This window comes from Lissotriton vulgaris, chromosome 2_1 (assembly GCF_964263255.1).
Source record: "Lissotriton vulgaris chromosome 2_1, aLisVul1.2, whole genome shotgun sequence".
NCBI classification, from domain to species: Eukaryota; Metazoa; Chordata; class Amphibia; order Caudata; family Salamandridae; genus Lissotriton; species Lissotriton vulgaris.
Genome location: NC_141687.1, coordinates 1,968,114,507 through 1,968,142,097, shown reverse-complemented (window position 1 = coordinate 1,968,142,097; position 27,591 = coordinate 1,968,114,507). Strand labels below are relative to the sequence as shown.

The following is a 27,591-nucleotide window of genomic DNA, read 5'->3' as shown; positions in this document are numbered from 1 at the left end:
CCAGTTCGCGAGGGTTTTGTACCAGTTGGTAATTGCGAACTTACTTGTCGGCTCGCAACGGTCGCGACTTTGTTGTTTCCACCTCTGGTTCATCATCACAGGTTCACAGCACCCTCTATTTCACCACTGCCACCCTCTGGTACATCACTGCCACCCTCTGATTCATCACTGTAGATTATGGGGGGGAAAAGCAAGCACACCTGCCCTGCTTCAACTGATATGAATTAATTTCTGGTTCATCACTGTAGATTATGGGGGGGGGAAAGCAAGCACACCTGCCCTGCTTCAACTGACATGAATTAATTTGGGGTTGATTAATGTGTCACTGAATTTAAACTTCCTGTCTGGCACCTGCTTCCTTATCTGTAATTTGCTTTCTGTTGCAGTGCAATTTTTATCCCAGGACCTTTGTGGCTACTTGTTGCTATTCTATGAGCCTGCTGTGAGGGTCAGAGCAGGGTCATAGAATAGTTGCAAGTAGGCAACTGAACTCTGGAGGGGCCCCTCAGGAAGCACTACAGGGAATGGTTACTAATGATGAGTTTGAACTTTTGCACCTGCTGAGTGCTTTCAGTTTTGCAAAACTTGTTTTTCTGTGGGGCACTTCCTTCCCCCCCCCCCCCCCCCCCCCCCACAATGGACTCCTTGCAAAAGAAAGTGCAGGCAAATGTCAACCTGAGGAGTTATTCTGATAAAAATCATAATTTTCAGAAGGTTTATGCTGCTTGCTGGTGGATTTCTTGTGCAGAATTGCAAATTTTGTAATTTCGCGAGTGCGAGATTGTTGCTGCCCGCCGCATCTACATGTTCGCAATTGCGAACTCTCGCGATGCGTCGCCAAACTCCCGCGGGATCCCGCAGCAAGTTCCAAAATGGCGCAGCACTCGCAAAATATCGAGAAAAACAACTCGGCAAATGCTGAATGACGGTAAGTGAACGCCGCAATATTGTATCACCAAGCAAAAAAATCTGCTGCGTGCGAATTTGCGGATTTTCTGTAAATTCGCGAGAGTTCGCGGTTTGCAAATTAACCGAAAATCCGCAAAATCCGCGAGCGGAACGGATTTTCCGCCCATGCTTACTTGATATATCGATACCGCATGAAGGGAATCCAGTGCACCCTCATTGGCGCGCGGGGGTGGGGGCCGCCGTTGTGACCGGCTCTTAACACAAGAGGGCTAAGTTGAAGGGAGTTGAAGGGAGTAGGTACACGGGGTCGCTCTTATTCTCAGAGAGCAGCACGCTGTGCTTGCTGAGCCAGAGCCTTGATGCCAATCGGAGGCTCTGGCGGGAATACATGGGGGCGGGGCCAAGGCGGGCCACAAGTACTAGCGTAGCGCATCAGCAGCATCGCGTCTGCTCCGGGGCTGCCAGTGAGTCTGTCTGAGGCCTGTGGAGCAGTGGGGACAGGGTTTTTAAAGAAAATAGTCTCACTAGGGGTTCCCGGAAGGAGGGAAAGGGACGTAGCGGGGGGAGGAGGAGGTTATGAACCCGCAGCGCGGGATCCGTGGGGGGCACAGAGTCAGGAGGTGGAGGGTGTGAGGGAGTTTAGGGGGGGCTTCATTTGGGAACACGCCCAGGAGGAATCTGTGGGGGATGGGCAATGCCAGGTTTTTACAACAGAGAGGGGGTCAAGGTTAGAGGTGGGGGGAGCGTGGGACTCCCAGCAACCTGGATTGGGCCCCAGATGTGGGGGTGCTGGAGCTGTCTTTCTCTGAAGGTGAGGGAGAAGAAAGTCCGATGGGGTTGGGAGCCTGCGGGAGGTAGTCAGGCTTGGGAGGGATGGATATTTTTAACTATTGGAATGACAAGGTGGAAGTTTTGACAGGGTGGGGCAGGTGGACACGTATTTAGCCAAGGGTTGTTCTTTGGGTTAGGGGGAGATGGGCAAGGGCCTGGTCAAGCAGGGCACAAGGGGCCATTTGAGTCGGGCCATGGGGTCGGGTCTGGGCAGATTTGGCCATAGGCTGGAATTGCAGCTGGTTTGGATGGGAGCTAAGGGGAAAATGGGGGGGTCAGTGATAGGGAGATGGAGGACCTGCTTAAGGTAGGGTGGGGCTGGGCAGAGAGTACCCTAGGCAGAAGCAAGAAGAGGAGACGGGATTTCGGAGAGGGGTTGCCTAGGCCCAGCACACCAGACCAGTTTTTTATTCTGCAGGCGGGGGTACACCGCAGAAGATCACACTCAGCAGAGCTTGGGGCAGCTTGCTGGTGCAGAGGAGAAGGGAGGGCGGAGCCTCGAGCGGCGGGCCAATTACCAGCGGGGGATCCCGGCGTGGCCCGCACAAGCAGGCCCGAGTGGTCTCGCTGGCCCCAACACCTGACAGACCTCAGCGGTCAGCGGGACATGAGAAGTACAGTAATAAGTGGGCAAAAGATGCTGGGGAGGAGTGCCGGGTGTAATCAGCACCACCTCGGGCGCGGGGGAAGGGGCCAGGTAGGCCAGCAGATAGCATCACAGGTTGATTTAAGCAACAAACTGGATTTTGATGAAGAAAACCTTGAGGAGGGTGAATTGAGAGATGAGGAAATAATGGGGGGGACAGAGTAATGTTTGAAACCTTTGGAGAGGCCAATATGTTCGGAATTACCCAAGACACTGGCGAGGCTGACTGCAACAACATGGACACCCTCCTTGCAGCCAGGTAATGTCAAGGGCAGGCTGGGAAAGCCACTGATGGTGTCAATCGGGCCCAGTATAATGATGAGGAGTTCAGGGCACGTATGGCTTGGGATCCTGTGGCAAATGGGGGAGTTAGATACTGATTTGTGGCAGGACACTATGGGGGCGTCTAGAGCGGGCAAAACCATCTTTACAGCTAGCAGCTCCCAATAGTTTACCAGCCCTTTCAGGGGAAGCCCACCCGGGGAAGGGTGGGAAGCACAGGTATAGGGCAGGTAGGGGCAGGAGGGTCCTGTTGGGATTTTAATAAGGGACTCTGCGACTCTGCACTCTGGAATTCTGTAGGTTACTGGACTAGTGTGTACAGTGCAGAGGGAGGCATGCGTTGGTTATTTGCTTTGGGGCTGGGGGCAGTAATCAGCAAGGGGGCAAACAGTGGCAACACTGGGGAATGGTTCAGGGGGTTAACAACAGCAACACTTTGCAGAGCGATGGGTAGCTCGTGGGGGGTCAGGGGTCTTGGCCAAAGGGCTCATTCCCCGGTTAGGTTGGGTCAGTTGGATGCAGCATTACTGGGGTATCACGACCAGCTCCCGCGTGGAATATCTGCAACAAAAACTGGCTTTGAAGCTATAAAAAGATTTGCAGCAAAGGACAGATTGAATGTCATTGGCACTAAGGTAACACTAGCTAACGCCAAGCTGGTTCCAGTCTGTACATAAGGAGCCACTTGTTGGCCACTGGAAACCCTCGGGATAGCAGAACCAGTGTTTATTAGTGGTATAAGGAAGATATTCAATCTATGAAAAGCCATTCTGCAAAGCCTAATCAGACGGGAACCGGGCCTAATGTCAATTACGTCCCGGATAACAATTAACTGTATCAACTATTGTATAGACAGACGGGGCGGCTAACAACACTATAATATTTGTTATCAACAAAGAACTGTCTAAATCACATAGTAACACATAATCTGCCAGCCATAGACGAACTGTTCAAAAAGACCAAAGCCTCTCAGAAGTTACTATGAAACCAAGAAATTAAGATGATCAGCTGACTCTTAGACATTGAGATGGTATCATTATACAAAGACTCTATGTATACCATGAAGTCCTATTCAAGTCAAAGACACTCATATTTAGATTTTAACTTGAACACAAAGGCTATATCATCTTGTTTATGCTTCAGACTCCTCTATTTGCCTTCCTACCAGTTTGACAGAAAGCCCCTCACAGATAAGCAGCACGTGCTGTCTTTGTAACGGAGTGAGGGAAACTTCGCAACACATAATTTATTTATATCCTGAGCTAATGAACATTTGAAAGAAGCTACTGTAACAGTATTTTAGTACAAAAGGGATAAGAAAAGTATGTGAGGTTATTTTAATCTGTTTTGAATAGACCTTTCTGTACCATATTTTACAAATCTGTTCCACCGACAGCCGTGCACGGTCTTGGTGGAGGGCTGCCTGGCTGCCAAAATGCCATTTCACATTTCAGAAGGAAGATCAAATGCTATCAACTGCCACCACTTAATATTACGCAAGAAGGCGTAGAGTTGACAGATTTGGGAAGAAGACCCTACCCTGCTGCTGCGACAGAAGATCCTGCAGAAGTGGCAGCCTGATTCGAGGATCGATGTCATTTGCAGAAGTTTGGGATATCAGACTCTCCATGCCCAATCCAGAGCCACAAGGATGACTTGGGCCCAGTTGTTCCTGATCTTGAGAACTCTGAGCATGAGTGGTATGGGTAGAAAAGCATACAGCAGTCCTGAGCTCCACTCAAGACAAAAAGCATCTCCCAGTGGAGACCGCCTTGGAAACTCCTGAGCGCAAAACTGCTGACATTACAGGTTCTCTGTGGAGGTGAATAGATCTAACCAAGGATCTACCCACTTTTGAAAGAGACCTTGTGCCACCTCCAGATGGATCCCTGATCCACTAGGCATCGACGGCTGAGTTGATCTGCCCTGGCGTTCAGAGAACCTATAAGCGTTGGAGGGTGCAGAGTGGCTCGGACGTAGACGCCGCACCTTGAAGAAAGTGTGGCTATAGGGCGACGTTCCCACTCTGGCCCCAGGTTTGGAGCAGCAATAATGTCTTTCCCATTTGGTGAGTTCTTTTTTTAAAACAAAATTTATTTATTAGAGCTCTGTAACCCAGAGACATCTGCACGATCAATATTGAGCATCATGACTTTGACTTTTCACTAATGAATTCAAGGAGAAAGTGAGAGCAATACTGATGAAATATGTCAAATGCGAAACCCCCACCCAACTACCCCCCTCCCCCCGTCGCCTCCCAAATAACAGCCTAGCTGTATATTATGTACCCATTTGGTGAGGTTTAGAGTCTGGTTTGGAGCGCAAGAAAAGGTTAATTCTCCAGTTTCTCCTACTTTTGTGTTTTGTTCCGAGATCCAGCCATGCCCAGAGACGCAGGGCCTCTTGACAAACTGTCACGCTTTTCGACACAACATGGAACCACGGATGAGAAGTTTAGACACCTAGCAAGGTATGTGGGAAGAGAGTCTCACTTTCAACTCCACCCAGGCAGATTGATGTCTGTGTATGTCAGGTTTTTCCAGAGAGTCACTCATTATTAGAACAGGTCATCATAGTACGCAATATTGAGTTTTAACTGTCTCCTTTGAGTGGTTAACAAGGGATGTAGAATGCGGGGCTATTTTGTTTTTTAATACTTGGAAGTGATTTGATATGAGTCTACCGGCAACCTATGTTAACAAAATCATTATGGCAAACTGTAAAAAGCTAACTAAAATTAGCAGCATTGGAGCCGTAAAAGTGGCAAACTCGCTCGTACAGTTTGGCGCATGGAATTAGTAACGTGGCCAGTTGGGGATGAAACATTTTTGATATTCATTTTTCCTTTTCAGCACTGTTTGCGATTTCCTTATTAAAGGAAATCCTAAAGCTTTTAAAGTGGGTCCCAATTAGCATTAGAATTTGAGAAGTACCTTCGCGTAGCTAGGCGAATGGAACTACGATTGATTCTACGGTGACCAACCGTCCGTAAATTTCACGGACCGTCCGTAATTTGGACCTCACGTCCGTTGTCCGCGAGGATCCCTTTTACGGACGCCTTTTGTCCGTAATTTTAGCCATTTCAGGGATCAGCACTGCTTCCCTGTGAGAGGCCTTAGCCCCTTGATGCTGGCGCCTCGCACTCCTCCCTGATCTCAAGTGCATCCCCACCCCGCCCATTGTCCTTATGTATTCCAGCTAATTGCCACATACAGAATAACAATGGGGCAGTCTGGGCTCCTCCAAGGATTTCCCGAAAATTCTGAAATATTCAAATTGGTGGGGGGTATATTCCAATGGACGAGTTTTCGCCTGTTTTGCTCTATAAGCAGACAAAATCTCTGCTCGGCCTGGACACACACGTATTTTGTCGCACAAAGTTAGAATTGCTGAATTCATTGAAGTGGTTCCTATTCTGCACAGAATGTTACCAGTATATTGTGGCGACCCGTGGGAGGGGGTGGAAAACTCCCCACTTAATAGACATTTGGCACAGCCATGTGGGAATTGGTTCCTCTTTCTAAATCTAAACGTGTCCCTTTTGAGTATGGAGCGGTTGTAACTCATTATCGTCATTGCTGACTCCAGTTCACGAGTAGAACTGTACATTTTAGATAGCAACGAGTGCTCTCAACGGGCGACTTTATTGATACCATACCAAGATGCTGGAGGATAGTTGCCAGCCACTAGCGTCTTGAGAGGGGGCCAGGTGGTGCCCTGCTCTATTTGTTCAGCCTTAGAGAGTGCAAGATGGCTCAAGGAGTTCCATGCTCACTGCTGGCACTTGAAATGATCTGAAGGTCACAAATCCGAATTCCAACAAAGCTGACTCAGCCTATTATCCTGCTAAGGACGGTAATATGAGTCATGTGGCGGCCTCCTCTTGCCTCAGTGTACAGCATGACATTCTGTACACTGCAGCCCATGCTGCAACCTGAGAAAACAGTTTATATAAAGAAGCCTGCGAAACAAGTTAAAAATAACGAGTTATAGTTCTTTCAGTGTTGCATAATTTTAAAACTGACTCGTTTTCAATATTATATTCAACAGCCATGGTTGCCTCTTTTTCATTTTAAGCAACTAACAACCATTGACAAAGCCAATAGTCCTGGCTTGTCGTAGGTGCAATGCACTATATATCCGGATGCAATGACAGAAACAACATAATACCAGTCGGCCAGAACACTATGCTAAGCACATATTTTTAGCCTAGGTGTTTTAAGCCACGCCCTTATTTACATCGAAGACCCCCCTTTGAAGAGACCCCCTAGGTTTTTCTACCCCACTTAAGCCCTTGAAACAACACCATGTCACCGTCACCTCACGTCCTGGCACTGTGCATCATGCATGAATCATGACTTCTAAGTTTTCAGATTACCTATGTGCAGGGGCATAGTGAACCCTTCGCCACCCCTTTGCTTTAGGAAAAGCTGAAGTTCTTGATGGGCCTCCTCTATCTGCGACTCTGCGGACAAAGGCTCAGCTCATAATGTGAAAAGGTGGGTGAGTAAATAAGAGAAGGAATGTGTGAATGGCTGGATGGCTTAGTGAAAGGAAGAATGAAAGGCTGAATGGATGGATAATGAAAGAAAGGATGGATGAGTGAGTGAGTAGAAGGATGGATGAGAGGAAAGGTAAATAGATGGATATTTGGGTGGAAGGATAGATGGATGGGTAAAAGGGTGGATGGGTGAGTGAAAGGATGGATGGATGAGTGAAAGGGTAGCTGATGGGCGAGTGAATTGGTGGATGGATGAGTGAAAGGATGGATGCATTGATGAATTGGTAAGTGAAAGGGTGAATGAATGGATGAGTGAAAGGGTGGATGTAAGGATTGATGAGTGAGTGAAAGAGGGTAGATGGACAAAAGGAAGGATAGATGAGTGAAAAAGTAAAAGGGTAGATGGATGATAAAACGGATGGATGGATGAGTGAAAGGATTGATGAGTAATAGGGTCAATGGATGGATTCATGAATGGATGAGTAGATGGGTAGGTTGGTGGAAGGATGGATGGATACGTGAAAAGGGGATGGAGAGAGAAAGGGAGGATGAATGACTGAAATGGTGAATGGGTGGAAGGATAAGTGACTGAGTGGATGGATGAGTAAGGGAAAGGCTGGCTGCATGGGTGAAAGGGTAAATGGTTGGATGGATGAGTAAATAGATGGATGAGTGGAAGGATGAGGGTATGGGTAGACGAGGTGAAAGGGTGGATGGATGAATAATGGATGAATAAGTGAAAGGGTGGATGGAGGGATGGATGAGTGAAATGATGGATGGAAGGATATGTGGTGGATAGGTTTGCAAATGGTTGAATATGTTTGGATATAGATGGGCACATAGATGGAAGGACAGAATGAATGGCGAAGACTGAATGATGGATGAAAGAATGATTACACCTTGTAGCACCCTTTATCTTAAGTAATATATCCTATAGGTTGACTTTCACGTTTATATGAGTCATTGTCTCTATATGATGTGTGTGTGATGTAATGTACTCCGACACCCTGCCCTACATACATGGGATGAGTAGCACTATATAAGAAATTAAATACACATGAGAGACGGTCTATGTGAAGATGAGGGGCACCATTGGAGAGTGGTAACAAGGCTTGACTGGTTGGACCGGGCATCAAGTGTTTCCCTGAGAGGCTGGAAAGGAGGGGGGCGGGGGGCTACAAAGTTCCTTGTATATCCAGTAGTTTTCAATCAACAATAAAAGAGGCTCCACTTGTATTCAGGTATGGTTCACCATTGTCTGGTGTCTAATACCTGCTGGAGCGAGATGCGAGTTTTGAATCGTCTAAATTAGCAAGCTGCGGGCATACCGAAAAGCCATGAAGTGCACGATTGTCTCAACGTAATATAAACTTATTTTGATTTGTACTTAAATGGTTGTCTATTTACTTACTTTTATACTATTGCGCGACCTCCTCTGACGTGTCTGTAGAACGTACCTTTTGTCCCAAAGTTTTGTCCTGAATTTTGACCTCCTGTCCTGAATTTTTTTTTTTATTTTATTTATTTATTTATTTTTTGTTCCTCATCTCAACCATGGCTGGCCCGTCAGTACCGTGGACAGGGAAAAGAGAGATGTGGAGAGTAGACATGCTGTCTCAGTGCAGGACTGGTTGGGGTGCGATCGTATTACGGAACCGACAAGACCCTACAGCTATGCCGTTATCTCACTCAATCTCTGGCCCCTGTGCACCCATCGACAGGTGAATGCCATTAACCAGATTCCACTATTGCTGTTACCACTGATTCGCCTTTAAAGAAGGACGACAGTGATATAGCGAAGAGAGTGTGTCATGGCTTCGTAATCATTGGAACTGGGGTAAAAAAAAAATTAAAAAAAAACCCCAGCTCGAGTTATTGGGACCAATCAAGTTTCGACCAAAAAGCTCTTTTATCCGGTTTTCCAGCCCTGGAAAGATCCATTTTAGATATTTGTAGCATGGAGGAACACCAGTCGTAAAAGGTCGGGGGAGAAGCCTCTTTCCAGCGCCTGCAAATCTCTCGTCGCGCCGCCAACATTGAGTAGAACAAAAGATTGTTGTTAGCATTACGTTTCGTGTCCACTACTCCAAAAATTACTAGGCGGAGATCTATGCTCACGATGGAGCCTGTTGAAGATGTTAATCTGGTGCCTATTGATTGCCAGTAAGATATTAGACGTGGGCATTCGTAAAACATATGCACATCCGAGGCTGCCTCTTGGCCACAACGGGGACAAGCCACTGGTATACCTGGTGAAAATTTAGACAACCTCTGAGGCGAATAATAAGCCCTGTGGAGGGTAAAAAGGTGGTTTCTATGAAGCCAGGCAGGTTTAACGCTATCCCAGAGAACATTGCAGGAGGTTAGCCAAAGTTCGTGCAAGTTTATTGTAGGCAATAGGGAGCCCCAGAGCTGGTCTGGAAGATGGAATTCTCCGTCGATCTCTTCTAAGATTAAATTATAAAAGAAGGAGACCTCCTTGGGTGCTGGTGGCCTATCGAGTAGAGAAGATTCCAATTGGCTACTTCCTCCTAGAGGTGGTTGTTGTCGAAAGGTGGCCCTATTTTTTGTGCTTGTGCCCAACTTGAAATTTGTAGGAATTTTAATCTAGAGAGATTGGGACCTACCATGCTAACTAGGTGTTCCCAGGAGAACATATCCCCTTCAAAAAATAGATCTCCCCATGATGATATACCAGCGTCTTTCAGTGGGCTTATCAATGTGTCTTTGGTCCAGCCAGGGGGAGCAGGAAGATCCCATATAGGAGATCTATTAGAATGGTAGCCTATTTTGGTAGCAACTCGAAGGTTATACCAAGTTCTTGCAAGGTCCTGCAATACCTTCAGTTTGATCTTCTTAAAGAATTTAGGGTCCCCAAACTTAAATAAAAAACCTGACTGGTTTAGACCCTCACACTGCAATAATGCTGTGAACATGAGCCCGATGCCTTGATCTACTGGAGTTTTGAGTAACATACGGGCATGTGTCAACTGAAAGGCCCAAGCATAAATCTGGAGGTCAGGACCGGCCAAACCACCCTTCTCCCTACGTCGCCTCAGTTTGGTCCAAGCAATTCTGGCACTCTTATTCCTCCAAACAAATGAAGTAATGTCACTCTGCATCTTTGCTATCAGTGTTTTCTCAAAGTAAAGTGGCAAACTGTTTAAAATAAAAGTCAACCTTGGTAGGATAGACATCTTAACTAAGTTTGACCGACCCAGGAGCGATAAAGGAAGATGTGCCCAGGAGCTCATTAGTTTCCTACATTCTTTAGCCACTAAAGTAAAATTTGTAGAGGCGATCAACTTTATATCCTTTATGATCTTTATGCCGAGGTATCTCATATTATCACAGGGTTGCACAGGAAGCCCCGCTGCTATGCCATTCCACACCATGACCTCAGTCTTCGTGGCATTAACTTCATAGCCAGAGATATTACCAAATTGTTGTGCTAATTTTATGGCTCTCGGAAACGCGGAATTGATGTCAGAGGTTATGATCATAATATCATCGGCATACAGGGATACTTTTTTTGTCCAATCTCTATATCTAAAAGGTGTGATTTTAGTATCTTCCCGGATTTTTTGAGCAAATGGCTCAATATATAGATCGAAGAGGAGGGGTGAAAGCGGGCACCCCTGCCGGGTGCCCCTTGTGATGGTAAATGGTTCCGACAGACCCCCATTAACCAGTACCGAGGCCGAAGGGCTATGGTACAGCAATTCCACCGCTCTACGAAAGGCCTGTCCCACGCCGAATTTTTCCAAGGCCCCCGACAGGTATACCCAATTGACCCTGTCAAAGGCCTTGGCTGCGTCCAACGTGAGAATAGCCAAAGGCAACGATGAACTAGTTGCCATGTCGATCGCTCCTATTAGGTCATAAGTCAGCTCAAAAAGCTGGCGGCCTTTAACAAAGCCCTTTTGATTTGAATGTAGAACTGAAGGGGCGACCTGGCCCAACCTTTTAGCTAGAAGTGAGGGGAAGATCTTATAGTCTGCGTTGAGTATTGAGATAGGGCGATACGAGCCGCAGGCGGTGGAAGCCTTTCCTGGTTTCAATATTAGCGTAATTGATGCTTTATTCCAGGTTGTGGGTGGTAAATCGCCATCTATCAGGACTTGATTAAATAACCTGGTAAGAAAAGGGGCAATGTCAGGTACAAGATGTTTATAAATCTCTGCCGGGAGACCGTCAGGCCCCGCCGCCTTCCCGTTACTACTTTTGAGTATGGCCTCTGATACCTCTTCTACCGTTATAGGCTGGTCTAAAGAGGCCGCTTGTTCAATAGTTAATGATGGGAGTGAGATTTTGTTAAGCCAATTTCTTACATTATCAAAGGAAATGTTGTTGTCTTCACGGTAGATGGCTTGAAAAAAGTCTTTAAAAGCTGACCTAATCTCTGGGTCAGATGATACTGTTCCCAGGCCAGTAGATATCGACTCAATATTGTTACGGGTCTGGTCAGTTCTTGACTTCCAGGCTAAGAGTTTGCCCGCCCCTTCGCCAAATTCAAAATTAGCTAACTTGCTAGCTTCCCACCTTTGCAGGATACGTTGGTTTAGAAGAGAAGCTAACCGCCCTTTAAGCTTTGTCAAATCCTCCCGTTTAGCCAAGATGACATGTTCAGGAGCATTGTCAAGACTGTCTAACTCAGTTTGGACAATCGATATATTTGCCTCTATCAGCGCTACCCCTTGGGTGTACTGTTTTTTACGAAACGAAGTTTTGTTCTTGATGACACCTCTCAAAAAACATTTGATGTGTGTGTGATGTAATGTACTCCGACACCCTGCCCTACATACATGGGATGAGTAGCACTATATAAGAAATTAAATACACATGAGAGACGGTCTATGTGAAGATGAGGGGCACCATTGGAGAGTGGTAACAAGGCTTGACTGGTTGGACCGGGCATCAAGTGTTTCCCTGAGAGGCTGGAAAGGAGGGGGGCGGGGGGCTACAAAGTTCCTTGTATATCCAGTAGTTTTCAATCAACAATAAAAGAGGCCCCACTTGTATTCAGGTATGGTTCACCATTGTCTGGTGTCTAATACCTGCTGGAGCGAGATGCGAGTTTTGAATCATCTAAATTAGCAAGCTGCGGGCATACCGAAAAGCCATGAAGTGCACGATTGTCTCAACGTAATATAAACTTATGTTGATTTGTACTTAAATGGTTGTCTATTTACTTACTTTTATACTATTGCGCGACCTCCTCTGACGTGTCTGTAGAACGTACCTTTTGTCCCAAAGTTTTGTCCTGAATTTTGACCTCCTTTCCTGAATTTTTGTCCTGAATTTTGACCCTTTGTCCTGAATTTTTACACTCACCGTCCTGAATTTTCACCCATGCCAGTTGGTCACCCTAATTGATTCTTGTCTTTTGATGATTCCTGCGGAAGTGTTTTGGGCACCCGCCTGCATACAGGGGATTGAGAGATGAAGGCGATAGCTACTTGAGATTCCAATGTGGTTCTACTTCGGTTAAGTTATGAAATTTAAGCTACCTTGCATCCATTTAGGCGCTTATGGGCATTGGGAACCAGAGAAATAGGACTCGTACTCTCCAAATAGAACATTAGTGTCCGTGCGTATCATGTGACGCCTTTGATCTATCGTTAATGGTAATGGGAACATAATGTTAGATTTAAGTCCGTAAGGATAAAAACTATGCACTTATGCTCAGCTCGATCTAACGATCTCGATCCGTACTTTAGAGGGCTTCAATTGTCTCCACTTCCATTACACAATTGTTATATTAACATTTCTCACCTGAACTCTAATCATATGTTTTTTTAATTATTCTCACACTAGGTATGCCTGGAATTTTCCTTTTATGATAAGGCGAGATCAGATTCATGATGTCTTCTTACGGCGCACTAACCTTTCTCATTATAGAGGTGAGAGGTCAGATTATTATATGATTTATCTGTATCTAGCTTCCCCAGACACAACTCTAGCTACTGATTAATGCTTATGCAGCACTTGATGTTTCTCTGATTTTACATATTTCTCTGCCAGATTATCATCTGATTTATACAGATATAACTTTAGCTGCTAAGGAAAGTTCATGTAGCACCTGTCTGTTTCTCTAAATCCTATATTCTTCTCTGTCTTTCCCTTTATGCTGTTCCAAGCTTGCTTTTATACTCGGTGACTCAGCTATGAGTAATCTAAACAAACATATTTTTTAATCAAGCTATTGCTATCACCACATTTTAGGGTGAAATGTCGATTATAATTGGCCTGGTAATGAGTGAGACAAAAACGTGGGTTTTAATATAACTTACTTCATAATTAATGAGTTATCAGATAATCGAAATGATAACACAAGCAAACTATCGTTTTAATAAAGGAGTCTAAAAGACATGTTTACATTTAGTCTATCTCTACGTAGGACTTACTGTGTTTCTATGTTTGTTTCCTTTAAATTAAATGACTGTGTCCAGTCATCAGTAATGTTTTTCTGTTGTGGTTTAATTCGTTTTTTTAATTGTATTTCGAATATCAGTGATGTGTCCTATGTGCCGTTTTAATTTCAATTTTCTTTTAATTTTATTTTAATGATTTACGTTATATATCATTATTTGATGAAAGTGACAACTATGAAGTTGTTTTGTCATCAGTTATGTTTGTCAATCATTGTATGCCTTCTATGGTATCTGTTACAGACGAAGTTCCATGAACGTATCTTGGGAACGAAACCCGTCGGCTGGTTGTTCATTGAATGTGCACGAACCTTTGAATAAAGAATTTTCTTCAAGAATTACAAAGGACTTTATCTGCTTTCTTGGTGCACCTCCTTGCTTACAACACACCACAGCTGTCCGCCTGCAAAATTTGGATTTAGGAGCACCTTTAGGTTTCAGCCTGAGGAAAACCTCACACCAAGAGCCTGACAAACATGGAGCCACCGGCGTAAGTACATCATAAAATATGCCTTACATAGAGCAGATGATTTGATGTACTTTTTTTCTGAAAAGACTGCCAGTCCTGACCAAAAAAAAGAAAATTACTCCCACACCCTTTGAGATAACTCTCAAGGTCATTAGAATGTTGTATTACAAAAAACAAACTCATGCTTTTGGAGTTTGTTTCCGTAAAATACACACAATTGCTGAGCAGCTGCATAAAACATTGTGGCCGCTCAACAAACCTCTAGTGCCTTTAAAGGAGCTGCCTAGGCCCATAATGTACAAATAGAGAGCGCTAGTGTCGATAATAAGTATTTCAGGAGCAGAACTTTTTTATCCAAGCTAGACTACTGTAATGCCCTATTTCTGGGTATTGACAAATCACAACTGAGAAAATTGCAATCCCTACAGAATGCCGCAGCGAGATTACTCCCGGGCATACCCAGAGGACAGTCAACCTCTGCAGGAATCAAATCACTCCACTGGCTTCCCATCAAACAGCATGTGGAATTCAAGTCCCTAAGCCTTGTGCACAAGGCAATATATGGCAGGGGTACTGAGGACATTCAAAAACTGTTCCCACCGTACATTCCCCCACGTGCTCTTAGATCTGCCAGCCTGGGCTTCATTAAGACCGCAAAGACCAAACAGGCATGATGGAGGGGGGATGGGGGGGGGGGTGTTAGGGCGATATCACAATGTGCGACAAAGCTTTGGAACAAAATGCCTTTGGCCATGAAGCTTCAACCAAACTTGCAGTTTTTCAGGAAGAAACTGAAAATATGGCTGTTTACTTCCGCACAGGCTCCTTGTCAATACAGCGCATTGTTCCTGTCCACATACCTCAGCGCCAAGACGCCACTGCAATTGAGCGCTATATAAGCATATAAACATAAAAAACATAAACATAACTTGCAGAAGACATGATACTAGCCCTGTAAATTATCAGACCTTGGATTGTGCATCCTGAAGTACATCAGTACGGTAGGACAGCAAATTTCTTCTGGATGAATACTTCAACATATTGATGGAGAAGAATATTCTTGCTGTAATACAGAGTTTAAAACTAGGGGAGTTTTGACACACCACTCATGTTGCTGACCTAGATCATCAATGGTCTGGGTAGCAAAATCAAACAGGGTTTGGTGGTGCAATATATCAAGCGGACACAAACCAATATTGTTTTACAACAGGAAACCCACCTAAACGGGTCACATTGCATATTCCTAAGGTGAGGGGCGTACACCACCCGGGTTCATGCTGAATTTTCCAGGGTGTTTAGGGGAGGGCCATTTTAGTGTAAAAGAACGTCCCCTTTCAGGTAACACGATTTGGGTAGATCCCAACAGCAGATATGTGGGAGTGCAGGGCTGCAAGGGACGGACTGAAATGACCCTATTGAGTGTGTATGCTTCTGCAAGACTATAGGCAATCATAATGGCCAAGATAATGGATATTTTTTTACACTGTACCTCCATGCGACATATTGTAGGCGGGATGTTCTGTGGTCTGCAAGACGGGAGCAAAAGGTCAGTATACCAGGATGTACACTTCCTTCTTGATTTTGCTCAGTATTACCAGGGTAGGACAGACCTAGACAAATTCAAAGAATTGGCCTTTCCTGTTATCTCTGCTTGCAAACAGGTCCAGTTACAATTTTCTCCAGTGCAGAAAGACTTTACACAGCAGGCATGGAAGTAGTTCAGAATTGTAGCAGTCTTTATGTAATCTGCTCATTGCATCTGTCATTCATTATTTGTGCCCGGTGGTTCCGCTAACAGGTTGATGGTGTGCGCATTGGTCAAGTGCACGACAGAATTTGAACTTCCTCTCAAAATATGGGCAATCTTGTTTCCCCTTGCCTGTGTATGTGAATATGGACAAGGTGTTGTCTGTCTTGATCAGTACTGAATAACTCTGGTTTCGATGAAGAATTACCTGGAGCTTCACAAGTCTTACTTTCATTATGTTTATGTGCACAGCCTGCTACTCTGTTAACAACTGGTCTAGTGATGATAGTTCTTGCAGATGTGCCCCTCATGCTTCTGTCGATATCTCAGTCTTTATCATGACAAAATGCAGCATCAGCTCCTTGGAGGAAAATGTTATGCTGCACTGCTGTTCTGACTACTGAGTGCTTATTTTAGCTTCTGCATTATTCGAACAGTGTTGTCCTATGAGTCAGAGACTTGAAGCCACTATGTGTCCAATGCATCCTGGGCCAGACACATGTGCAGGTGATAAAGATTAATCAGAGTAATGCTGGAGGACACTTCTGAAACTAGTACTTGTGGACTGTGCAGGTGAACGTTTATGGAAATCGTTGATCATAGACTGAATCTAAGATTCAAGTTCCTTGGATGTCAAGGGTTTTACCAAGGATGCATTGAGGATGATTTACAGAAACTGCAGAAACTGAAGGGAGAAAAGGCAATTTGTCCCGAACAGAGTAAGTCCCAGGCTGTCAAACTGTGACAAACAAGTGACAGGCAAAAGTACAGAGCACAGATGGACATGGCCGTTTTTATCTGTCTTATTACTTGAGAGTGCTACATGCAAGTTTGCCTAAGAGCCTCCCCATTTATGATATACCTAGCACTCTGATCTAGACCGTCAGATGGAAAAGGGTACTGACATGCATCCCAGAGCAGCTTTGAGTAGCCTAAACGCTGTCCTGGATACCTGCATGGTGGCATTTAGGACTACAGATGAAGTGTGCTCTCCATAATTGAGAATGGTTTAGCCTTGTTCTTTTTGTCCTCTAGAATAAAGTAGAGGGAGTGAGAAATGTTGTGCCACATAAAGGCCTAGTAGGCATTGTACTGGCAGCTTTGATGGATGTTGCTCCATTGAAGCTAATCCTTTCTCTGAAATTATCAGTATTTTGTTGTTCATGATTGGGTGGGGAAGTGCATGCAAAAGCTACATTTCTAGAATGGTGCAGGGCAGCAGATACACTTACAAAATCAGTTTTAGAAAGTCCAGTAGGTCAAATGAGGGTGCTGTCAGGGATCCGGTATTTCTTCGCACTACTGCAGAAACTGTATTTAGGTCTCTGAGAAATAGTTTACTTCCTTTAATATGATCTCAAGAGTAACAATTTCTTTCATTGGTTCACAGGGCTAAAACCTTCAAGAAACAGTCATTTATATGCCATGGGTAGATTGAGCATTTTGGAGGCCCGCGCTTGGAAAATTGAATCAGGTTATGATGTTCAGCAGTGAATCTGATGGGGAAAGAGAATTTTGTCCTAAAAGGGGATCACATACTCCTGGGGCTGGTAACTGTGTGCATCATCATGTTCCTCCCCTTCATCTTCACTACTCTCCCCTTTATTTCCCTAGGTTGTTTCTAGCTCAGTGTGCTGCACAGATCAACACTGCTGCAAGAGGTGGGGTCGCGGTAGCTCATAGTAGTTGTGAAACAGGTTGCTGTGACATCACCATGGTGGGGATCGATGCAAATTTGGAAATCGGGTATAGACATCATTAACATATCCTACAAAGATGCTATGAAGTCTACTGTGACCTGAATCATGTGTGACTCCTGGTAGGAAATACATTTTTCATAGTAAAAGTAATAAACCTTGTGATATTGCCAGCGAGCATCTTTGAAGTAAGGATGGTGGCTCTCACCTGCCTCTATTTCCTCATCATCTTGATAGCACTGCAGATCATTACTTGTCTTGTTTCTCCGAAAGGTACTCCATCGTGAGATATACAGGACTATCATCATAAGCCTTGGTACTATCAATAGCACCTTTACCCTCTTCTTCTGTTAAACAGAGTGGTAGGAGTTTGAAGGAGTTTGACTTTCCTGGGCAAGTTACGTGCCAGAAGGATGGACATTATCACTCTTGTGACAAAAACAACTTTGTAGATGTATATTTGCATGTGACCTACAGCAGTTTTTTTTACTATACCGTTGGTGAAGTTACTAAGAAGAAGTTCATTAACAGTAGTATCTGTGATAAAGTAATCATCAATGGAAACATCAATGATAAGATGATCATCAATAGAATTGGCAATCAAGCGGCTGATGATACAAAAATCGGCAAAGACAACTTTGTACCTGAGGTGGAAGAAGTGGAATGTCATGTGAGACGGTGTGCCTGTAGAGAGAAAGACTCGCTAGAGGCAATGCCTTTCATGATTTAGCAGACGTAGTCCTGGCAGATGACGAGGAGCTGGTTGACTGAGATTTCCCATGAGTTCAAGCAACAGGAATAGAGGGCTTGCCATGCTTTTTTATTATTTTTATTTAATATTTCAGAACATAAAGTGTAACACCAACGATTAGCTGCAGCTCTACAAATAGTACAATTAAAGGCATGGTGAAATTCATTGGAAGTCGCATCAGGGCAGTCAAGAGACATACATGGTAGAATTCACGCACCTCAAAATATATGATTATATCGAATTAAAAGTAATTTACCTCAGCATATAAAAGGGTCAAAAACACATCAGCAAGTGACAGAAGTATGTATCGGAGCAGGGGCGTGCCATGCTTTTAAAATTATTTGTGAAGTGGTTTCTTGGAAGAGGAATCCAGCTATTTAATCCCTGGCAATTACATTTTTTAAATCCCCAATTCATATTTACTTTTCCCTGTCTTTTTGGAGGGTGCAGTGAGGTGCTCTACACCGATTCTTCCTCGAAAGGAGCGAGGGCATCTAGTCTCCCTAAGGTCATATAATAGCCACTAACCCTATCCCTACGGGTCTTGGAGGAAAATGTATGGCAAATGCGGCCATTAGGATTCTGTTAAAGGTACAAGCAATAAAGGCAATAGTTGCGAGAACAACCAGTATAGATTTTTCTAAGGCCACTGGCAACACATTGCCTGTAAAGAGATTTTGTTCTCTTAGGAAGATTCAACCATGGTGTATAAACACAGTTTCTTGGTTTAAAACCCCTGAAAAACACTCCTCAGTAGAAAAGGATGAAACACGGTATGCTGGATGACCTCCAGTGTTAAGTATTCTTTTTGTTGTTGAAAAGCAGAGCTCCGCAGGAGACTTTCACTTGCACAACATGTGTACACTTCTCAACTAAGGGGAACTCTAAGGTGTGAAGTACCTCATTGGCTGATGTTTGTAGAGTATTCATATAGTGATTGTGCTAATGTTGTTTGCCAGTAGGCATGTTAACACTGTTTACTGATATGCACAAAATTATCAGGGACTCTCAGCCTGAAAATAAGGAATGATTCCGGCATATCAATCTATGAAAGGTCCAGTTCCGAAGATTACAGCCCATTGAGGTATAGAATATTAGTAAGCTTTAAAACAACAAAATATCAAGCATGTCATTATAAAATCAATGATATATAGGAACCTAAGGAGCCAGAAGTAGTATCACACCAAACATATAGGTCAAAAGTAAGTAAAAAGGAAAGAAAAACAATCCTCGCTACATTTGTGTTTTTCATTGGTTCTTGCACCGTTTTATCAAAAAACATCATTTGCCTTTTTAGGAACTCAGAAATCTTAAGATCACACGATGTTGCAGGATGCTCACAATAATGTGGAAATTCTCCTCCATACTGCCCTTTTCTTTTCAATAGTATGCTGTTTGACAGAAGTCGACATCAACCTATCTTGAGGAAAGGATCCATCTCTGTTGCCACTGCCACCCTTCTCAGGCTTTGTTCTGCTTTGTTGGCTGCATTTTCTCGATTGTTTACCTGCTAAACTGGTGAAGGCAAAAAATCAATCATTCACTTGATTTTGCTATTTCCTGCTTTTAAAAAATGACTTAGGGCCTTATTTAAAGTTTGACAGAAAGAATACTCTGTCCAAAATTGACGGATATCCGTCTGCTTCATAGACTCCAACGTACTTGTAATACAAAACGGTCGATGGGATATGCACCACGATTGCAGTACAGTATCCCATCTGCCAAACACTAAGGGCCTAATTACGCATTCGGTGGTCCAAGGACTGCCAGACTTGCAGGGGCATGGTGGTTCGACCGCACCAATTACAACTTTGGCAGTAGGACTACCACTGCACTGCCGCGACCGCCAGCGAACCGCTGTTCCATGGCGGCGGCCCGGCAGACATGGGCTCGGCAATATGCTGGTGGTGCCACTGCCGCACCGTCATGCCTATTACTGTTTCAGGACCGTCAGCGGTGTCATGGGGGTCTTTACTCTATGAAAATGATGGTGGTCCTCAAACAAAGGGGGGTCTACAGGTCCCCAAATTGCCCATGTCCATGCCATGCAGTTACTGTTTTTGGCGTTCCCATTGTGGTGCCTATTTTCGGAGGAACTGCCATGGGACCGCCAAAAAAAGCCCACCAGACACAAGGAAATTCGTAATCTGGCAGGCAGTGGGCACACAGGTTTGGCAGTGCTGGAGCAGGCCGTCAGCATAGCGGTCTGCTCCCGAACTGCCAAACTAGTAATCAGGCCCTAAATAGTGCCCTAAATCAGTTTATAAAGGAGTGAGGCACAAGCTCCATGACTTGCGCCCTAGTCCTCCAAGGCCACTTCTAGAATTGATATAAGCATTTTTTAAATATTCCACATGGGCAGGACACTTCTTGTAAAGAAATGAACACATTGCCTCAATTCAATAAAAGTAGCATTATACCAGACATCATGAACACTTTTTTATACAGTCCTCTCCAGATTAGCATGCTGCTAGAACAGTATCGCTGGCATTTAATTTGTGTAACAACATATTATTCTGGGACATTTGCATGATAGAGAGCCTCTTTTCGGCTTACCAGAGCCCATTCAATGAGAGTATGCTTTGGTGAAGCCCTCGCTCAGAACCCACCCACCGACCCCACCGACACAGACGCCGCTGCCCGTTAACTTCAGACAGTGGATCGACAACTGCGCCAACGCTCTGGCCCCCTCACGAAACCCTCCATCAACCACCCCAGCATGAAAGCTGCCTGGTTCACCGAAGACTTCCAGACCTCCAAACGTACATGCCGAAACCTTGAGAAGAAATGGCTCTACGACCACACACCAGACAGCCACGCAGCCCATAAGGACGCCATCCACAGACATCACCACCTCATCAGAACAGACAAGAGATCTTCCTTCAAAGCGCGCCTGGACAACAACGCACACAACATTGTGAAGGAACTCTCCAACCCCAGCGCCAACACCAATGACATCCTGCCCTCGCAAGATCTGCGTGACTCACTGGCCACCTTTTTTCATCGCAAGATCGCTGACATCCACAACAGCTTCAAAACCTCGTACACCCCGACCTCAACAGACCCCACCACGAACGCCACATGCACCAACCAGCTGGCCTCCTGGTCCTACGTCAACGACGACAAAACCCACAAGGTCATGAACTCCATCCACTTAGGATCCCCAACAGACCCCTGCCCACACCACATCTTCAACAAAGCTGACGCAACCATCACACCCCAACTACGGAAGGTCATCAACGTCTCCTTCAACACAGCGACTTTCCCTGAAAGCTGGAAGCACGCCGAAATCAATGCCCTCCTCAAGAAGCCCAAGGCGGACCCCAATGCCCTCAAGCACTTCCGGCCCATCTCCCTGCTCCCCTTCCCGGTGAAGGTCATCGAGAAAATCGCCAACCTGCAGCTGACCCGCCACCTCGAGGACAACAACATCCTAGACCGATCCCAGTCCAGATTCAGACGAAACCACAGCACAGAGACAGCCCTCATCGCAGCCACAGAGGACATCAGGCACCAACTAGACTACGGCGAAACTACAGCCCTCATCCTCCTGGACCTGTCAGCAGCCTTCCACACGGTCTGCCACCGCACACTAAGAACACACCTCCAAGAAGCCAGTATCCAGATGAAGGACCTGGACTGGACCACGTCCTTCCTCTCCGGCAGAACCCAGAGAGTCCGCCTCCCACCCTTCAGATCCAAAGCCACTGACATCATCTGCGGTGTAACCCAGGGCTCATCCCTCAGCTCGACCCTGTTCAACGTCTACATGGCCCCCCTCGCAGAAGTGGCCCGCCAGCACAACTTGAACATCATCTCCTACGCCGACGACGCCCAGCTCATCCTCTCCCTCACCAAGGACCCACACACTGCCAAAACCAACCTCCACGAGGGAATGAAAGCCGTCGCCGAGTGTATGAGGAGCAGCCGCCTGAAGCTGAACACGGACAAAACGGAAGTCCTCATCCTCAGCCCCACCCCCTCCGCCTGTTACGACTCCTGGTGGCCAACCACACTGGGAACAGCTCCAACACCCACGGACCATGCACGCAACTTAGGATTCCTCCTCAACCCCTCCCTCTCCATGTCGAAGCAGGTCAATGCCATCTCCTCCTCCTGCTACAACACCCTCCGCATGTTTCGCAGGATCTATAAGTAGATCCCGATCGAAACCAGAAGAACGGTGACCCAAGCCCTCGTCAGCAGCAGGCTGGACTACGGCAATGCGCTCTACACAGAAATCCCGGCCAAACACCTGCGACGACTACAATGCATCCAAAATGCCTCCGCCCGACTGATCCTCAACGTCCCCCGCCGCAGCCACATCACCTCCCACCTAAGAGACCTGCACTGGCTCCCTGTCAACAAGAGGATCACCTTCAAACTCCTCACCCACGCACAAAAAGCACTCCACATCACCGGACTAGCCTACCTGAACAACAGACTCAACTTCTACACCCCCGCCCGCCAGCTCCGCTCCGCCAGCCTCGCCCTCGCCGCCGTCCCGCGCATTCAACGAACAACCTCCGGCGGAAGATCCTTATCCTTCCTTGCCGCCAAGACCTGGAACACCCTCCCCGTCCATCTGCGGCAGACCCAAGACCTGCTCACCTTCAGAAAGCTCCTCAAGACCTGACTCTTCAAACAGTAACAGCACACCCTCCCCTCAGCGCCTTGAGACCCTCACGGGTAAGTAGTGTGTTTTACAAGTTCATTGATTGATTGATTGAAACCCACTACAGGGGACTAGAAGAACCTAGGACTTCTCATTTGACCAAGAATGAAAAAACTTTAAGTGATGCAGAATTTACCCCTGAATTAATATCTAACACTTCCAAGGTCTCAACTGGGCTTCCCCTAGAGATAGGAATTGATAGAAATGTGAGGCTTGATGATCACATGGCACAGCCTAAGAAGGCAATTTCCAGATGGGTTATATGCTACATTAAAATGTGCTTCCAAAATTAAAATGAGTCTTTACCAGGTCCCCCCAGGGCTCATTCAATGAGGGCAAGAGCTGTGGCAGCATCATTCCTAGGATAAAATTCCCCGTTGAATATTTACAGGTAGTCTCTACAAAAACAATCTAAGCATTTTCAGGTACTTCGGTAAGACTGTGATACAGATGCTGATGCCCTGGCTCTGAGTTTGCAAAATATACTCACACACTGGCGTACCGCACACATCCCAACCTTCACAGGCTGGCAACACCGCTTGTGGCAGGTACTTGGTATGGAGAAGCTAACACTGAGCATGGCAGGGGAAGGATCCAAATATGCCGAACGGCATGTATGTTTTTGTATATGCTAAAACATTTCAATAAAAAGATTTAATACTAAAATTCTCTTTAGTGCATAACTTAATAACCTTCACCTAAATTGGGGACTACTTGCTTTTTTATATTAGCAAGGCTGTAACTCTCAAAAAGATCTCAGGCTGGCGAAAATTATGTTAACTCCTTCTTCAATTTGCAAACTTGCCTTAAAAAGTATTATTTACTTGGATCATTTATGGAGCCAAAACAATACTCCACCCTAGGGCTCACATCTTGTGTTCTTGGTACTCTGATAGCACTGGTAAAAATAAACTGATATGCCTAAGTTGATGCACTGCATTGTGGGATTGCAAAGCTCTTGTGTTCTGTAGACTCCCATAATGGTATAAAGAGTTCATAATTGTAGCAGCACCCTTCCACATTGTTATGACAAACACCAGCAATGATCCCCAACTGCAGCACAGAATGTTTACCCACTGAAATAACGAATCTGAACAATAAACAATTTCTTACTGCCTTTCTTGCTTGGAGGTCTGTAGAGTAGATTTCAGGTACATAATTGGGAGACGCTTTGCGGTTGACTGCATTAAGGAGTCTGTAGATCAGATCTGGGATGCCCATCTCCCGAATAAGCTTTTCTCTTTCCAACAGCCCCCGCACTCTTTCCAGCTCTTCTTCTTCATCAATGTCCAGTGGCTTCATTGTGTCAATTGGAACCTCCTGCTGTTTAAAAACAGTTATCAACAAGATGCAGATAGAATGGCAAATGTTTCTTTTTCTGCCATGCATTATTATATATGTATTCCCTGCCTTGTAGGCTGTTTTAACATCCTAAGGCTTATTTGTAAACACTGCGATAGTACGAAATAGCAGCATTCGCTGAAGGGAACATATAGCTCCTAAAGTTTTTGAGTTATAACACTGTGGATAACATTAACAACCAGATCAATCTAATGTTTTGATACACATGAAATGTTTTATTTTATAAGTTTCGTTGTCATTTTCAAAGCCAAAAAGCTAGTTCTTAGCCTCATTCCATGATTTTTTTCAATCAACATTAAGAAATTGTTGGGTTGTTGTATTCTAATAAATCTTTCGGGCATTCTTGTAGCAGAAACACGACCTGTGCATTCTGAACTCAAGCTTGTGTTTATTAATTTTGTTTAGGCGGCATACGTTAGTGCCCAGAGTTTGCTTCTGAAACTTCATGGGATCATACAGTAGTTACTGCTCTGTATACAGCTAGATGAACGCATAGGTATGTTGATGGATCTGTTAACAGCCTACCAGCAATGGTAGATTTCTCTGTAGTCTCATTTGGAGATTACAGACTAATATAGTACGATTAAAAAAAAATTGTTGGAGTGATCAAGTTCACTATTTATCCCAAATGTTCACTACTCCCCCCTGTTCCTGAGAAACGTAATTTTAATTATTTGGTAGGGAATCGCAGACCTATCAGAGACATAGAGAATGGTCATATAGAGCACAAGCCCGAACAGTCATTAGCTGCTGAATCCACAAATGCCAGACAAATATTATTGAATTTGTTTCTTTTACACGTTATCATCTTGTCACCATGAAGTCTATACTTTTACCTTATGAATTGTACTACCTTCAACACTATTCAGGGCTTCATGTGCACTCTGTAACCTTCCATATATTTATTTGCCTCTGTAAATATGCATCCAGGACATATTCATCCAGATATTTCTCCCAGACCCCTTAACCGATAAGAGCCTACTCTATTCTAACTCAACCACGGCACACCCAAACAAGGTATAGTTTCGTGTGTGTTTGTATGTATGATTAGACCTCCCCTGAACTAAATTGAGGATCCCACTAAAGTGCTGGTATTCAAATAATTGGTTATTGTTTTGCTTAGCAAAAGATGGACCCTACTGGAGTTTTACTTACGAACTGTGAAATGCCCTAGCCTGCTTGGGCACCACTTCCTTTCCGCCCTCACACCAGAGATCATGGAACAATTTGCAACATTTACAAAATCATCTCCAGTCTGATGCTATCCCACTCAATGGAGGTGTGAGTGTGGTTGAACCAGGCTTGAAATCGTGTGTGAATGTTTCCAGGTCAGTGTTCAGTGAAAACCTCAGATTCATGGTCCATGTAGATGGGGTTCTCGTCTTTTTTAACCGCTAGCTCTTCTGCCACTGCTAGCACATTTGCAATGGTATATATTTGCTTAACATTCAAAGCAGTGTGCATCGAATTGCTCGAGCCAAGAAACAAGCCTCCCCCTGCGCCTGGGACGAACTTAGTAGTAAGTATGTAATTGAAAGGCAGAGGAAGTGGGATCTCCTCTGTCGGATAATGTCACTTTTCTGGTGCCTGAAATTAATCTCTGGTGGCTTCTGCCGGGAAGCTGACTGGGTGTGAGTGTTTGATTGATTCAGATGCTCCGTCCATCACCACCCCCTTTTGTACCGCTTTTGGCCACCATAAGTGTGGCAGGGTATGCTCAGACGTGAGTCCCTTGCTCACTTTGCCACTGGATTCAAGCAAGCCGGGCTGAGGATGGCTGGAATGCCAGAAACCGGTCCTCGGAAGCTTGTTTCCGGTCCAGGGAAGACATGGCTTGGCAGTTCGGGCTGGACTGTTCCCATGAGGCACAGGGTCAGACTGATTTGCATATAGCCATGTCTGAACTGGGGTGGCAGAGTGGGCTAAAGAACGGTGATGGATTAAACCCAGATCTTTTGACTGGGTGTGAGTGTTTGATTGATTCAGATGCTCCGTCCATTACCACCCCCTTTTGTACTGCTTTTGGCCACCATAAGTGTGGCAGGGTATGCTCAGACGTGAGTCCCTTGCTCACTTTGCCACTGGATTCAAGCAAGCCGGGCTGAAGACGGCTGGAATGCCAGAAACCGCTCCTCGGAAGCTTGTTTCCGGTCCAGGGAAGACATGGCTTGGCAGTTCGGGCTGGACTGTTCCCATGAGGCACAGGGTCAGACTGATTTGCATATAGCCATGTCTGAACTGGGGTGGCAGAGTCGGCTAAAGAACGGTGATGGATTAAACCCAGATCTTTTGACTGGGTGTGAGTGTTTAATTAATTGAGATGCTCCGTCCATCACCACCCCTTTTTGTACCGTTTTTGGCCACCATAAGTGTGGCAGGGTATGCTCAGACGTGAGTCCCTTGCTCACTTTGCCACTAGATTCAAGCAAGCCGGGCTGAAGACGGCTGGAATGCCAGAAACAGGTCCTCAGAAGCTTGTTTCCAGTCCAGGGAAGACATGGCTTGGCAGTTCGGGCTGGACTGTTCCCATGAGGCACAGGGTCAGACTGATTTGCATATAGCCATGTCTGAACTGGGGTGGCAGAGTGGGCTAAAGAACGGTGATGGATTAAACCCAGATCTTTTGACTGGGTGTGAGTGTTTAATTGATTGAGATGCTCCGTCCATCACCACCCCTTTTTGTACCGCTTTTGGCCACCATAAGTGTGGCAGGGTATGCTCAGACGTGAGTCCCTTGCTCACTTTGCCACTAGATTCAAGTAAGCCGGGCTGAAGACGGCTGGAATGCCAGAAACCGGTCCTCGGAAGCTTGTTTCCGGTCCAGGGAAGACATGGCTTGGCAGTTCGGGCTGGACTGTTCCTGTAGGAGAGTAGGGTCTGCAATCCTATGATCACCCAGATTTTTTGCTTTTGTTTCACTGGTTTACGACTTTCTCTGGCTGTGGGCCTGCCAATCAGACCCACAGCCTGTCTGTTCTCTTTCTAAATTACGACATGTACCCTAGGTGCATTTACCAATTGGTACTGGGCCACCTTATCAGACCCCGTAACGCAGGGCATAGGTGTACCCAGGGCCGCCAGGGGCTGCAGCATGTATTGTGCCACCCCTGGCTGGCCTCCTAAATTTGACACAACTGGCTGCATGACAGCTGGGGCAAAGTCGTGTAATCACCCTTTGCTTTAGGTATAGTAGCCCTATATCTAACCGTACAATGGACGCCCGAGTTCCTATCAGTCACTCCTATGGCAGGCCTTGACAATCCTGAAGGCAGAGTGCGTGGGCTCGTGTG

The 27,591-nt window shown here is 45.5% G+C and overlaps 1 protein-coding gene across 5 annotated transcripts in view; it reads right to left on the bottom strand.

Annotated features, from left to right (window-relative positions):
- The window catches only part of TTLL13 (tubulin tyrosine ligase like 13), a 653,894-nt gene that overhangs the window by 334,757 nt on the left and 291,546 nt on the right, over positions 1-27,591 (bottom strand). For 4 of the 5 annotated variants that reach the window (XM_086958162.1, XM_086958163.1, XM_086958165.1 and 1 more), the window contains one exon: positions 24,053-24,262. In XM_086958162.1, the coding sequence (XP_086814288.1) occupies positions 24,053-24,262 (210 nt within the window). The remainder of the gene's footprint in view (positions 1-24,052; positions 24,263-27,591) is intronic. The other variant, XM_086958161.1, reaches the window with a different exon arrangement.